Source organism: Oncorhynchus mykiss, chromosome 6 (assembly GCF_057628025.1).
Source record: "Oncorhynchus mykiss isolate SJ-2025 chromosome 6, ASM5762802v1, whole genome shotgun sequence".
NCBI lineage: Eukaryota > Metazoa > Chordata > Actinopteri > Salmoniformes > Salmonidae > Oncorhynchus > Oncorhynchus mykiss.
Window position 1 is genome coordinate 9,520,001 of NC_143027.1, and position 16,627 is coordinate 9,536,627.

General features: G+C 48.9%; 1 protein-coding gene across 4 annotated transcripts in view; it reads left to right on the forward strand.

The window, feature by feature from the left end:
- The window catches only part of bmpr1ba (bone morphogenetic protein receptor type 1Ba), a 155,941-nt gene that overhangs the window by 134,979 nt on the left and 4,335 nt on the right, over positions 1-16,627 (forward strand). For all 4 annotated transcript variants that reach the window (XM_036979376.2, XM_036979377.2, XM_036979379.2 and 1 more), the window contains 7 exons: positions 3,218-3,377; positions 4,793-4,895; positions 8,908-9,010; positions 11,467-11,563; positions 12,194-12,332; positions 14,097-14,289; positions 16,282-16,579. In XM_036979376.2, coding sequence (XP_036835271.1) covers positions 3,218-3,377; positions 4,793-4,895; positions 8,908-9,010; positions 11,467-11,563; positions 12,194-12,332; positions 14,097-14,289; positions 16,282-16,579 — 1,093 coding nt within the window. The remainder of the gene's footprint in view (positions 1-3,217; positions 3,378-4,792; positions 4,896-8,907; positions 9,011-11,466; positions 11,564-12,193; positions 12,333-14,096; positions 14,290-16,281; positions 16,580-16,627) is intronic.

The following is a 16,627-nucleotide window of genomic DNA, read 5'->3' on the forward strand; positions in this document are numbered from 1 at the left end:
GTGTAAAATAGATTATCATGAGGTGTCAAAGCTCTTTGATGAGAGGAGCTGTGGCAAAGACGAAAGAGCCAATCATCAGCCTTGATTAACAGCCCTGAAAATATATATCCTGTCAATTAAATCCCTCCTCTTCCTCAGTATCGTGTCCTGTAAAACCCCTCCTCTTCTTCAGTATCCTGTAAACCCCTCCTCTTCTTCAGTATCCTGTAAACCCCTCCTCTTCTTCAGTATCCTGTAAACCCCTCCTCTTCTTCAGTATCCTGTAAACCCCTCCTCTTCTTCAGTATCCTGTCCTGTAAACCGCTCCTCTTCCTCAGTATCCTGTCCTGTAAAACCCCTCCTCTTCTTCAGTATCCTGTCCTGTAAAACCCCTCCTCTTCTTCAGTATCCTGTCCTGTAAACCCCTCCTCTTCCTCAGTATCCTGTCCTGTAAAACCCCTCCTCTTCTTCAGTATCCTGTCCTGTAAAACCCCTCCTCTTCCTCAGTATCCTGTCCTGTAAACCCCTCCTCCTCTTCAGTATCCTGTCCTGTAAACCCCTCCTCTTCTTCAGTATCCTGTAAACCCCTCCTCTTCCTCAGTATCCTGTCCTGTAAAACCCCTCCTCTTCTTCAGTATCCTGTCCTGTAAAACCTCTCCTCTTCTTCAGTATCCTGTAAAACCCCTCCTCTTCCTCAGTATCCTGTCCTGTAAACTCCACTCAAAGTCCTAGCTTTACTACACAAATACCTGGTTTCCCAGACACAGATGCAGTGTTATCCTGGACTAAACAGTATTTTGATTCTGCACTGAAGGCCCTTTTTAGTCCAGGACTACTGTTAGATCAGTCCTGACGTTGAAATGATCTAACATGTCTGGTGTAATATGGCTGGTTTTTAGGCTTAATCTGTGTCCAGGAAACCACCCCAAGAAGGCAACTGGCAAAAGTAATGAATGTCCCCAAAAGTCACACGTGTCTTTTATACACTGAGTAGATAAAACATTAGGAACACCTGTTCTTTCCATGACGTACCAGACTACTGATCAGGTGAATCCAGGTGAAAGCTATGATCCCTTATTGATGTCACTTGTTAAATCCACTTCAATCAGTGTAGATGAAGGAGAGGAGAAGGGTTAAAGAAGGATTTGTACACCTTGAGACAATTGAGACATAGATAGTGAATGTGTGCCATTCAGAGGCTGAAGGGATAAGACAAAAGATTTAAGGGCTTTTGAACGGGGTAGGGTAGTAGGTGACAGGCAGGCGCACCGGTTTGTGTCAAGAACTGCAACGCTGCTGGGTTTTTCACGCTTAACAGTTTCCCGTGTGTATCAAGAATGGTCCACCACCCAAAGAACATCCAGCCAACTTGACACAACTGTGGGAAGCATTGAAGTCAACATGGACCAGCATCCCTGTGGAATTCTTTCTACACCTTGTAGAGTCCATGCCTAGACGAGGCAATTCTGCGGGCAGATTGGGGGTGCAACACAATATTAGGAAGGTGTTCCTAATGTTTTGTACACTCAGTGTATATGCCGAATACATATTAAGGGACAAGGCTTTCTGTAAAGCTGTTGTCTATACATAATAAAGATAATGTCCTACTTCTTTTGGCTACCTGCTTCCACGGTCTTCCACTCTGTCTGGAAAGCTCTTCCGCTGTTGACAGATTGGACCATTTGATCGGTGTGAAGTCAATCTTTGGAGTGGGTATCGTATGACGGCTAGTGTTTATTGTAACAAGGAAGGACACTTACTTTTTTATTTTTTTGGACGATCTCCATGATGCAGCTGTGAAGCATCTGGTCTGAATGAGTGTGCCAGAATGAATGAAAACCCCCTAACGTATGAATGAAAGTTCTGCGTCCCAAATGGCATCATATTCCCTATAGTCTGCACTGCTTTTGAACCGGGTCCATAGGGCTCTTGTTAAAAGTAGTGTGCAGGATACTATTTAGAACACTTCCACTTTCTTCTCCTGATGTGACAAACAGGTGCTCTTTTGAACCGGGATGTGTGTGTAGGAAACGCTGGAGACTATAGAACAACAACGGCTACTTGGGTGTAACTATTTTGGAATACGACTTCCAAGACATGTAATCTTTTTTTTTTGTGAACAGCTGTTTATTATTGACTTGTACAACAACACTATAATCAATGAGAAACAAAAACAAATGTTGAATCTCAACCCCATCCCAACCCCATCCCATCCCAGCCCCAGCCCAGCCCATCTCAACCCCATCCCAACCCCAGCCCAGCCCAGCCCAGCCCAGCCCAGCCCAGCCCATCCCATCCCAACCCCATCCCATCCCAGCCCCAGCCCAGCCCATCTCAACCCCATCCCAACCCCATCCCATCCCAGCCCCAGCCCAGCCCATCTCAATCCCAACCCCATCCCATCCCCAGCCCCAGCCCAGCCCATCCCAACCCCAGCCCATCCCAGCCCCAGCCCAGCCCATCTCAACCCCAGCCCAGCCCATCCCAACCCCAGCCCAGCCCATCTCAACCCCAGCCCAGCCCATCCCAACCCCAGCCCAGCCCATCTCAACCCCAGCCCATCCCAACCCCAGCCCAGCCCCAGCCCAGCCCATCCCATCTCAACCCCATCTCAACCCCATCCCATCTCAACCCCATCCCAACCCAAGCACCATCCCAACCCCAGCCCAGCCCATCTCAACCCCAGCCCATCCCAACCCCAGCCCATCCCAACCCCAGCCCAGCCCATCTCAACCCCAGCCCAGCTCATCCCATCCCAACCCCAGCCCATCCCAACCCCAGCCCAGCCCAGCCCATCCCATCTCAACCCCAGCCCATCCCATCTCAACCCCATCCCAACCCCAGCCCATCCCAACCCCAGCCCAGCCCATCCCAACCCCAGCCCAGCCCATCTCAACCCCAGCCCAGCCCATCCCAACCCCAGCCCAGCCCAGCCCAGCCCATCCCATCCCAACCCCAGCCCAGCCCATCCCATCCCAACCCCAGCCCATCCCAATGACTTGTTTTTGTGACCAAACTAATGAAGGTGTGCTTGTTGCTTGTGAATCCTAAGTCTAACCCTCTGTCTCTCTGTGTCCTGTCCTTGTTGCTAACATTCTAATTGAGGTTGTTGCTTGTGAATCCTAAGTCTAACCCTCTGTCTCTCTGTGTCCTGTCCTTGTTGTTAACATTCTGATTGAGGTTGTTGCTTGTGAATCCTAAGTCTAACCCTCTGTCTCTCTGTGTCCTGTCCTTATAGCTAACGTTCTGGACAGTATGTTGCTGAGGACTTTGGGGAAGGCGGTGGTGGACAGTGAAAAGGACGCCAGTGGGAGCACAGCCCCAGCCCTGCCCCAGCGACAGCTCTGGTGTTACTGCTATCACCACTGTCCTGAGGACTCCACCAACAACACCTGCAGGTGTGGGCCCAACACACACACATATACACACACACACACGGATGTATGCGCACACATGCACTCACGAATGTACTCTCTCTCTCTCACACACACACACACACACACACACACACACACATTTATTTTACTATCCTTGTGGGGACCAAACAATTGATTCCCATTACAAAATCATATTTTCTTTAACTCCTAAACGAAAACCCTAACCCTAAAATAGCCTTTTTCTTTGTGGGGACTGGTGAAATGTCCCCACTTGTCCCGAATTCCTTGTTTTACTATCCTCGTGAGGACTTCTGGTACCCATAAGGATAGTAAAACCAAACACACACACTATATCCTACGCATATATTTGATGCTCATCTTGCACATGCAGATCCAACACTCTGGCCCATCCACATTCACAGTGCTGATCTCAGATCAGGTCCTCTCTGTCCATATAATCTTATTACTTATGATCTAAAAGGGTAAACTGATCCTAGACCAGCATGTTTAAACGATTTGTGAGTATGGGCCACTTTCATTCTATCCTTAGGCTGTATTGATAACCATGGAAGAAAACGTGTTTCAGTACTTCACCTTGCTAGTATACTTACAGTATGATTTAACAGTTTCATGTGTATTGTTCTGCCTAATGCAGTTTGTTTGGAGTGAAAACTTAGCAGGGAGTGTGGCGCTTGCTCGCTGACATGTTCCCTGTCGATGTGTTTTCCCCTTAGCAACTCAACCCTCAAATATTCCCTGACGTTCTATATTATTGCCTGATGTGCTGTGCTAATTAGTTTAACGCACAAGCTGTCACACACAATAACACCCGTGGCTAATTACTCTGTCTCTTGCCAACTTTGACTATAACATGAATTCATCATTAACGTCATGAAACAGAAGTACTCTGGGCTAATATCTCACCCTGTGAGGACTTTTTGGGGACCAAAAATTAATTCCCATTCAAAATCCCTTTTTCCCCTAAACCTAAAACCCTAAGACTTTTTACAAGTGAGGACCGGTAAAATGTCATCACTTCTCCAGAATTTTTGTTGGCTCACTATTCTTGTCCTTCTGATAATCACAAGTATAGTAAACCGTGTACACACACACACACCAGTTGTGAATAGTACTCACAACATTTGACTAATTAGCCCCGATCACTAATTAATTAGATGAAGCTGTTGATAATATACAGTGGAGAGAACAAGTATTTGATACACTGCAAATTTACAGAAAATCACATTATATGATTTTTAAGTAATTAATTTGCATTTTATTGCATGACATGAGTATTTGATACATCAGAAAAGCAGAATTTAATATTTGGTACAGAAACCTTTGTTTGCAATTACAGAGATCATACGTTTTCTGTAGTTCTTGACCAGGTTTGCACACACTGCAGCAGGGATTTAATGTGATGCGTTGTGATTTAGGACGGATGGGTACTGCTTCACCATGGTGGATGAAGAGGAGGGAGGGGTCCCTGTCCTCACATCAGGATGTCTGGGTCTGGTGGGATCAGAGTTCCAGTGCAGGGTAAGTCTGAGGAACACTCCACCATACTGAAACCACCCCACTCCACCATACTGAAAACACCCCACTCCACCACACTGAAACCACTCCACCACACTGAAAACACCCCACTCCACCACACTGAAACCACTCCACCACACTGAAACCACTCTTCCACAGTAAGACCACCTCACTCTTCCACAGTAAGACCACCTCACTCCACCACACTGAAAACACCCCACTCCACCACACTGAAAACACCCTACTCCACCACACTGAAAACACCACACGGAAACCACCTCACTCCACCACAGTGAAACCACCCCACTCCACCACACTGAAACCACCCCACTCCACCACACTGAAACCACTACACCACACTGAAAACACCCCACTCCACCACACTGAAAACACCCTACTCCACCACACTGAAAACACCACACGGAAACCACCTCACTCCACCACAGTGAAACCATCTCACTCCACCACACTGAAATCAGCCCGCTCTACCACACTGAAACCACTCCACCACAGGGAAACCACTTCACCACAGTGAAACCGCTCCACCATACTGAAACCACCCCACCACACTGAAAACACCCCACTCCACCACACTGAAACCATCCTACTCCACCACACTGAAACCACCCCACTCCACCACACTGAAACCATCATACTCCACCACACTGAAAACACCCCACTCCACCACACTGAAACCATCCTACTCCACCACACTGAAAACACCCCACTGAAACCACCCCATTCCACCACACTGAAACCACCCTACTCCACCACACTGAAACCACCACACTGAAACCACCACACTGAAACCACCACACTGAAACCACCACACTGAAACCACCTCACACTACCACACTGAAACCACTCCACCACACTGAAACCACTACACCACACTGAAACCACCCCACTCCACCACACTGAAACCACTCTTCCACAGAAAGACCACCTCACTCTTCCACAGTAAGACCACCTCACTCTTCCACACTGAAACCACCCCACTCCACCACACTGAAACCACTACACCACACTGAAACCACCCCACTCTACCACACTGAAAACACCACACTGAAACCACCTCACTCCACCACACTGAAACCACTCTTCCACAGTAAGACCACCTCACTCTTCCACAGTAAGACCACCTCACTCTTCCACACTGAAACCACCCCACTCCACCACACTGAAACCACTACACCACACTGAAACCACCCCACTCTACCACACTGAAAACACCACACTGAAACCACCTCACTCCACCACACTGAAACCACTCTTCTACAGTAAGACCACCTCACTCTTCCACACTGAAACCACCTCACTCCACCACACTGAAACCACTCTTCCACAGTAAGACCACCTCACTCTTCCACAGTAAGACCACCCCACTCCACCACACTGAAACCAACCCACTCCACCACACTGAAAACACCACACTCCACCACACTGAAAACACCACACGGAAACCACCTCACTCCACCACAGTGAAACCATCTCACTCCACCACACTGAAATCAGCCCGCTCTACCACACTGAAACCACTCCACCACAGGGAAACCACTTCACCACAGTGAAACCGCTCCACCATACTGAAACCACCCCACTTCACCACACTGAAACCACTCCACCACACTGAAACCACCCCACTCCACCACACTGAAACCACCACACTGAAACCACCTCACTCTACCACACTGAAACCACTCCATCACACTGATACCACCTCACTCCACCACACTGAAACCACCACACTGAAACCACCTCACTCTACCACACTGAAACCACTCCATCACACTGATACCACCTCACTCTACCACACTGAAACCACTCCACCACACTGAAACCACCACACTGAAACCACTCTTCCACAGTGAAACCACCTCACTCTTCCACAGTGAAACCACCTCACTCTTCCACAGTGAAACCACCTCACTCTTCCACAGTGAAACCACCTCACTCTTCCACAGTGAAACCACCTCACTCTTCCACAGTGAAACCACCCCTCACTCTTCCACAGTGAAACCACCCCTCACTCTTCCACAGTGAAACCACCTCACTATTCCACAGTGAAACCACCTCACTCTTCCACAGTGAAACCACCCCTCACTCTTCCACAGTGAAACCACCCCTCACTCTTCCACAGTGAAACCACTCCACTCTACCACAGTGAAACCACTCCACTCTACCACAGTGAAACCACCCCTCACTCTTCCACAGTGAAACCACTCCACTCTACCACAGTGAAACCACCTCACTCTTCCACAGTGAAATCACCTCACTCTACCACAGTGAAACCACTCTGTGATTAAGTTTCCCCTAGGTACAGATCTAGGATCAGCTTCCCCTCCACCAATCCTAACCTTAACAAATAATGGAGAAAATGCAAAACTGACCCAGATCAGCGCGTAGGGTAACTTCATCATACACCAGTAAATCCACACCTTTTGGACACTGACAGCAGCACCAACCACCTGGACGGCACAGTAGAAAGCAGACAATGCCCTCCACACACAATCAGGGGACTTACTGTATGTATCAATCGTCTCGGAGTAGGAGTGCTGATTTTAGAATCCGTTTAGCATATTACATCACAATGAATAATGATTGATGATTCTCAGATCCATTCTCAAAGTAGGTCGGCTGCTGATTACTCGTAGTAGATACAGTCCATAGGTAATGAGATACTTTTGTATATATTGTATATGTGGGCTATGTCAGGCACATCCGTTGATGACGGGTGTATAAAATCAAGCACACAGCCATGCAATCTTCATACACAAACATTGGCAGTAGAATGGCCATTACTGAAGAGCTCAGTAACTTTCAACGTGGCACTGTCATAGGATGCCACCTTTCCATCAAGTCAGTTCGTCAAATGTCTGCCCCGCTAGAGCTGCCCCGGTCAACTATAATTTCCGTTATTGTGAAGTGGAAACGTCTTGGAGCAACAATGGCTCAGCCGCAAAGTGGTAGGCCACACAAGCTCACAGAATGGGACCTCTGAGTGCTGATTGTCTGTCCTTGGTTGCAACACTCACTACCCAGTTCCAAACTGCCTCTGGAAGCAATGTCAGCACAACAACTGTTCGTCGGGAGCACATACAAGCCTAAGATCACTATGCGCAATGCCAAGCGTCGGCTGGAGTGGTGTAAAGCTCGTCGCCATTGGACTCGGGAGCAGTGGAAAACGCATTCTCTGACGTGATGAGTCACTCTTCACCATCTGGCAGTCTGATGGACGAATCTGGGTTTGGCAGATGTCAGGAGAACACTACCTGCACGAATGCATAGTGCCAACTATAAAGTTTGGTGGAGGAGAAATAATGGTCTGGGGCTGTTTTACAAAGGTTCGTGCTAGGCCCCTTAGTTCCAGTGAAGGGAAATCTTAACGCTACAGCATTCAATAACATTTTAGATGATTCTGTGCTTCCAACTTTGTGGCAACAGTTTGAGGAAGGCCCTTTCCTGTTCCAGCATGACAATGCCCCCGTGCACAAAGCGAGGTCCATACAGAAATGGTTTGTCAAGATTGGTGTGGAAGAACTTGACTGGCCTGCAGCCCTGACCTCAACTCCATTGAGCACCTTTGGGATGAACTGGAATGTAGACTGCGAGCCAGGCCTTATCTCCCAACATCAGTGCCCGACCTCACTAATGCTTTTGTGGCTGAATGGAAGCAAGTCCCTGCAGCAATGTTCCAACATCTAGTGGAAAGCCTGTGGAGGCTATTCTCGCAGCGAAGGGGAGACCAACTCCATATTAATGCCCATGATTTGGAATCAGATGTTCGACAAGGTGTCCACATACTTTCGGTCATGTAGTGTAGTCAGCACACCACAAACAAATCTTCAATTCATCAATGTATTGTCTGTACGAGGTGTACTCCAGGCGATATTTGCCCATCTTGGGTCAAAACATTTTCATAAAAGCATGAAAGTTGCTACACTTGTGGGAACAGTGTGAGAATTTGAACAGCAACAGTATCTAATGCATTCATATGATGTAATTGTGCTTCCAGGACACAGGCAACTCCCGACTGAGAAGATCCCTGGAGTGCTGTACTGACCAGGACTACTGCAACAAAGACCTGCACCCCACCCTGCCCCCACTCAAAACACCCAGTAATATACTTTATACACACACACTCACATACACAGATAGAAGTGACCAGTGACAGCGAGTTACCAGTGACCATGTCAGGGCCCAGCGAGGTAACAGTGTCAGCGAGTTACCAGTGGCAGGGCCCAGCGAGTTACCAGTGGCAGGGCCCAGCGAGTTACCAGTGACCATGTCAGGGCCCAGCGAGGTAACAGTGTCAGCGAGTTACCAGTGGCAGGGCCCAGCGAGTTACCAGTGGCAGGGCCCAGCGAGTTACCAGTGGCAGGGCCCAGCGAGGTAACAGTGTCAGCGAGTTACCAGTGGCAGGGCCCAGCGAGTTACCAGTGGCAGGGCCCAGCGAGTTACCAGTGGCAGGGCCCAGCGAGTTACCAGTGGCAGGGCCCAGCGAGTTACCAGTGGCAGGGCCCAGCGAGTTACCAGTGACCATGTCAGGGCCCAGCGAGGTAACAGTGTCAGCGAGTTACCAGTGGCAGGGCCCAGCGAGTTACCAGTGGCCATGTCAGGGCCCAGCGAGTCACCAGTGACCATGTCAGGGACCAGCGAGGTAACAGTGTCAGCGAGTTACCAGTGGCAGGGCCCAGCGAGTTACCAGTGGCAGGGCCCAGCGAGTTACCAGTGACCATGTCAGGGTCCAGCGAGGTAACAGTGTCAGCGAGTTACCAGTGGCAGGGCCCAGCGAGTTACCAGTGACCATGTCAGGGCCCAGCGAGGTGACAGTGTCAGCGAGTTACCAGTGGCAGGGCCCAGCGAGTTACCAGTGACCATGTCAGGGCCCAGCGAGTCACCAGTGACCATGTCAGGGCCCAGCGAGTCACCAGTGACCATGTCAGGGCCCAGCGAGTCACCAGTGACCATGTCAGGGCCCAGCGAGTCACCAGTGACCATGTCAGGGCCCAGCGAGGTGACAGTGTCAGCGAGTCACCAGTGACCATGTCAGGGCCCAGCGAGTCACCAGTGACCATGTCAGGGCCCAGCAAGGTAACAGTGTCAGCGAGTTACCAGTGGCAGGGCCCAGCGAGTCACCAGTGACCATGTCAGGGCCCAGCGAGTCACCAGTGACCATGTCAGGGCCCAGCGAGGTGACAGTGTCAGCGAGTTACCAGTGGCAGGGCCCAGCGAGTCACCAGTGACCATGTCAGGGCCCAGCGAGTCACCAGTGACCATGTCAGGGCCCAGCGAGGTAACAGTGTCAGCGAGTTACCAGTTGCAGGGCCCAGCAAGTCACCAGTGACCATGTCAGGGCCCAGCGAGTCACCAGTGACCATGTCAGGGCCCAGCGAGGTGACAGTGACCATGTCAGGGCCCAGCGAGGTGACAGTGTCAGCGAGTCACCAGTGAGAGAAGCAGGTGAAATGGAGGCGGTAAAGTCAGCTCCATAGCTCCGCTCTTCTGCAGTGATTGGCCCACAATCGGCCCAAGAGATCACTAGCTAGGGTTTCTGTAGAAGTCCCAAAACTAGATTTATTTCTTCAGTTCTTTCTTGTGTGTGTACACGTGTGTGTGTGTGTCAGACTGAAAGGATGTGTTGGACTTCACACACAACGGCAGGTCGTGTGTGTGTGTGTGTGTGTGGGTGTGTGTGTGTGTGTGTGGGTGTGGGTGTGTGTGTGTAGGTGTGGCAGTAAGACTAGAGTCCCAGAGAAAGCAACGGACATGGCCAGCAGTGTCATCAATCTGAAACTCGAGAAGCGGGCTTCAGGAAGAGATCCTATCGATCAGGGCTAGGGTTCCCTCAGCTAGTTCACGCTGGTCCCTGGGGACACCACTGTGTGTGTGGAACTGAGAGAGAGTATAACATGTTGGATTAACAATAAAGAACCTTGAAATAACATGACTTAATGATGACTGTTTATGACTGTTGTCTATTTCCAAAGGGATGTGTTTGTATTGAATATCTGATCTGTTACTTATATGAAGTGATCCGTTATTACTCTCTCCCCCTGTTTCTTCTCTCCTCCTCCTCTCTCTCCTCCTCCTCTCTCTCCCCCTGTTTCTTCTCTCCTCCTCCTCCTCTCTCTCCCCTCTCTCTCCTCCTCTCTCCCCCTGTTTCTTTTCTCCTCCTCCTCCTCTCTCTCCCCCTGTTTCTTCTCTCCTCCTCCTCCTCTCTCTCCCCCTGTTTCTTCTCTCCTCCTCCTCCTCTCTCTCCCCCTCAAACCCTCCTTCCCGCCCTCTCTCACTCCCCTCTCTCTCCTCCTCCTCTCTCTCCCCCTCAAACCCTCCTTCCCGCCCTCTCTCACTCCCCTCTCTCCTCCTCCTCTCTCTCCCCCTCTTCCCCTCCTCCCCACCCTCTCCCCCTCCCCCCTCTCTCTCCTCCTCCTCTCTCTCCCCCTAAAACCCTCCTTCCCGCCCTCTCTCACTCCCCTCTCTCTCCAACTCTTCCCCTCCTCCTCGCCCTCTCCCCCTCCCCCCTCTCTCGCTCCACTCTCTCTCTCTCACCCCCCTCTCCCTCTCTCTGTAGATTATGCAGATGGGAACATTCACCACATGGCTCTGCTAATCTCCGTCACTGTGTGCAGCATCATCCTGGCTCTCATCGTTATGTTCTGCTACTTCAGGTGAGACTCAGTTAGCCTCGAGAGAACGTTTTAGAACAGGGCTGCTCAACCCTGTTCCTGGAGAGCTACCCTCCAGTAGGTTTTCACTCCAACCCTGTTCCTGGAGAGCTACCGTCCTGTAGGTTCTGGAGTGAAAACCTACTGTAGGGTAGCTCTCCAGGAACAGGGTTGGAGTTAAAACCTACTGGACGGTAGCTCTCCAGGAACAGGGTTGGAGTTAAAACCTACAGAACGGTAACTCTCCAGGAACAGGGTTAGGTCCTAGTCCAGGTTTAGTCCTTTTCTAGAATGACCGCTTACCCATGTTATAAATAAGGATATTCCCAGTACATGCACAGTCTATTTGTTCATCCGTACTTAAAATATTAATTCCACTTTGGGAACAAATGCATTTTAAAAAGACTGTTATTTTATTGTGTTTCTGTTTTGTCTGATGAATCCACAGGAAAAGTATTGTTTGTACTTTGAATGAAGATAATTGAACACAACGAAGAATCATATATCTCTGATATGACATGTTTTCTAGTCAATGTTTGAATCATCCAGAATTCTGATATTACATACCGACTACTCACATTAAAGGGTTGTTTGATGTATACTGATGTGTGTGTGTGTTTGGCTGTGCTGCAGGTACAAGCGCCAGGAGTCTGGGCCGCGCTACAGCATTGGTCTGGAGCAGAATGAGTCCTACATCCCTCCGGGAGAGTCTCTCAGAGACCTTATAGAACAGTCCCAGAGTTCAGGCAGTGGCTCAGGTCTCCCCCTGCTGGTATGTTATACACACTGCATCCCTCTACCACCAGCTCACTAGTTGTATCCTCCCTAAGTCTGGATTTAATCACGTCCCTTCACCGATTGTAAAAGAAATGACTGGTGTAAGAAACACTGTGAAAACTCCCACTAGCCCATGTCTAGACCAATGCAATACTTTGGATTTGTGGCAAGTAGTGAAGGAGTGTATACTTCAGGAGAAGAGTTTGTAGGAAGTAGTGAAGGAGTGTAGACTTCAGGAGAAGGGTTTGTAGGAAGTAGTGAAGGAGTGTACACTTCAGGAGAAGGGTTTGTAGGAAGTAGTGAAGGAGTGTAGACTTCAGGAGAAGGGTTTGTAGGAAGTAGTGAAGGAGTGTACACTTCAGGAGAAGGGTTTGTAGGAAGTAGTGAAGGAGTGTACACTTCAGGAGAAAGGAGATATTTGAAGGACACCCACACACCCAGGTAGTACAACTGATGAACAACACAATAATACGACTGATATGTTTGTGCTACGACAGAGGGTTTGTCAGTCTGTACAAAAATGTTTACACATGAGCTGTGTCTCCACAACGCTTTTGTAATTATTTTTGTGCAGGAAAAACTCTCCATTGTATCACAACCATTTTGCCACGTGTGTGTTGCACGTCACTTCAGCACCACAGTGCATTCTGGGCCAGAGAAAGCCTAACACGGAACCCAAACCGGCTGCGCGCGTGCGCCATCGTGCGCCATCGTGCGCCATCGTGCATAAATGTATTTTGCCCCCCCCCCCCCACACCAAACACAATCACGACACGCAGGTTAAAATATCACAACAAACTCTGAACCAATTACATTCATTTGGGGACAGGTCGAAAAGCATTAAACCTTTATGGCAATTTAGCTAGCTTGCTGTTGCTAGATAATTTGTCCTATTTAGCTAGCTTGCTGTTGCTAGATAATTTGTCCTGGGATATAAACATTGAGTTGTTATTTTACCTGAAATGCACAAGGTCCTCTACTCCGCCAATTAATCCACACATAAAACTCCCCTCCTCTACCACACAGTAGGGGGAAACTCCCCTCATCTACCACACAGTAGGGGGAAACTCCCCTCATCTACCACACAGTAGGGGGAAACTCCCCTCGTCTACCACACAGTGGGGGGAAACTCCCCTCATCTACCACACAGTAAGGGGAAACTCCCCTCATCTACCACACAGTAGGGGGAAACTCCCCTCATCTACCACACAGTAGGGGGAAACTCCCCTCATCTACCACACAGTGGGGGGAAACTCCCCTCATCTACCACACAGTAGGGGGAAACTTCCCTCATCTACCACACAGTAGGGGGAAACTCCTGTCATCTACCACACAGTAGGGGGAAACTCCCCTCATCTACCACACAGTGGGGGAAGCACCCCTCATCTACCACACAGTAGGGGGAAACTCTCCTCATCTACCACCCAGTAGGGGGAAACTCTCCTCATCTACCACACAGTAGGGGGAAACTCTCCTCATCTACCACACAGTAGGGGGAAACTCCCCTCATCTACCACACAGTCGGGGGAAACTCCCCTCATCTACCACACAGTCGGGGGAAACTCCCCTCATCTACCACACAGTCGGGGGAAATTCCCCTCATCTACCACACAGTACGGGGAAACTCCCCTCATCTACCACACAGTAGGGGGAAACTGCCCTCATCTACCACACAGTAGGGGGAAACTCCCCTCGTCTACCACCAATGTGAAGGAACCTTGTCTGACATCGCCCTCCTCCCCTCTGCTCCTCCTCCCAGGTGCAGCGCACCATAGCCAAGCAGATTCAGATGGTTAAGCAGATTGGAAAGGGCCGCTACGGAGAGGTGTGGATGGGCAAGTGGAGAGGAGAGAGGGTGGCCGTCAAAGTCTTCTTCACCACCGAAGAGGCCAGCTGGTTCAGAGAGACTGAGATTTACCAGACTGTCCTCATGAGACACGAGAACATACTGTGTAAGGAGAGAGAGTGGCTGTGTGAGATACACAATGCATTCGGAAAGTATTCAGACCCCTTGACTTTTTCCAAATACAGCCTTATTATAAAATTAATAATTGTGTTTTTTTTTTTGCAATATACACACAATACCCCATAATGACAAAGCAAAAACCGTTTTTTATTTATTCAAAGGTATATAAAAAAACTGAAATATCACATTTACATAAGTATTCAGACCCTTTACTCAGTACTTTGTTGAAGCATCTTTGGCAGCGATTACAGCATTGATTCTTCGTGGGTATGACACTACAAGCTTGGCACACATGTATTTGGGGAGTTTCTTCCATTCTTCTCTGCAGATCCTCTCAAGGTCTGTCAGGTTGGATGGGGAGCGTTGCTGCACAGCTATTTTCAGATCTCTCCAAAGATGTTCGATCAGGTTCAAGTCCGGGCTCTGGCTGGACCACTCAAGGACCTTCAGAGACTTGTCCTGAAGCCACTCCTACGTTGTCTTGACTGTGTGCTTAGGGTCGTTGTCTTGTTGGAAAGTGAACCTTCACCCCAGTCTCAGGTCCTGAGGGCTCTGGAGCAGGTTTTCATCAATGATCTCTCTGTACTTGGCTCCATTCATTTTTCCCTCGATCCTGACTAGTCTCCCAGTCCCTGTCACTGAAAAACATCCACACAGCATGATGCTGCCACCACCATGCTTCGCCGTAGGGATGGTGCCAGGTTTCCTCCAGATGTGATGCTTGGCATTCAGGCCAAATAGTTCAATCTTGATTTCATCAGACCAGAGAATATTGTTTCTCATGATCTGAGAGTTCTTCAGGTGCCTTTTGGAAAACTCCAAGTGGGCTGTCATGTGCCTTTTACTGAGGAGTGGATTCCGTCTGGCCACACTTCCATAAAGGCCTGATTGGTGGTGTGCTACAGAGATGGTTGTCCTTCTGGAAGGTTCTCCCATCTCCACAGAGGAACTCTGGAGCTCTGTCAGTGACCATTGGGTTCTTGGTCACCTCCCTGACCAACTTCTTCCATTTAAGAATGTTGGAGGCCACTGTGTTCTTGGGAAGCTTCAATTCTGCAGACATGTTTTGTTACCCTTCCCCAGATCTGTGGCTCGGCACAATCCTGTCTCGGAGCTCTACGGTCAATTCCTTCCACCTCATGGCTTTGTTTTTGCTCTGACATGCACTGTCAACTGTGGGACCTTGTATAGACAGGTGTGGGCCTTTCCAAATCATGTCCAATCAATGGAATTTACCACAGGTACAGTAGACTCCAATCAAGTTGTAGAAACATCTCAAGGATGATCAATAGAAACAGGATGCACCTGAGCTCAAGTTTGAGTCTCATAGCAAAGGGTCTGAATATTTATGTAAACAAGTCAGTTCTGTTTTATTTTTAATACATTTGCAAAAATGTATAAAAAAACCTTTTTGCTTTGTCATTATGGGGTATTGTGATGTCATTATGGGGTATTGTGATGTCATTATGGGGTATTGTGATGTCATTATGGGGTATTGTGATGTCATTATGGGGTATTGTGATGTCATTATGGGGTATTGTGATGTCATTATGGGGTATTGTGATGTCATTATGGGGCATTGTGATGTCATTATGGGGTATTGGGATGTCATTATGGGGTATTGTGATGTCATTATGGGGTATTGGGATGTCATTATGGGGTATTGTGATGTCATTATGGGGTATTGTGATGTCATTATGGGGTATTGTGATGTCATTATGGGGTATTGTGATGTCATTATGGGGTATTGTGATGTCATTATGGGGTATTGTGATGTCATTATGGGGTATTGTGTGTAGAATGATGACGATCATTTTTTATTTAATCCATTTTAAAATTGGGCTGCAATGTAACAAAATTTGTAAAAAGGGAAGGGGTCTGAATACTTTTTGAATTCTCTGTATGTATACTGTAATGCTATAATAGTGCCAACATGTTCCTCAGTTCCATATCGCTCATCTTCCCTTGTGTCCATCAGGCTTCATAGCGGCTGACATCAAGGGAACAGGCTCGTGGACCCAGCTCTACCTGATCACAGACTACCATGAGGGTGGCTCTCTGTACGACTACCTCAAGTCCACCACGCTGGACACCAAGGCCATGCTGCGACTGGCCTACTCCTCAGTCTCGGGCCTCTGTCACCTCCACACAGAGATCTTTGGCACCCAGGGCAAGCCGGCCATCGCCCACAGAGACCTGAAGAGCAAGAACATCCTGGTGAAGAAGAATGGAGCCTGCTGCATCGCTGACCTGGGCCTGGCCGTCAAATTCATCAGGTAGGGAGGGAGAGGGTTATTGTGTGCGTGCCAGTCGATCGATTGTCC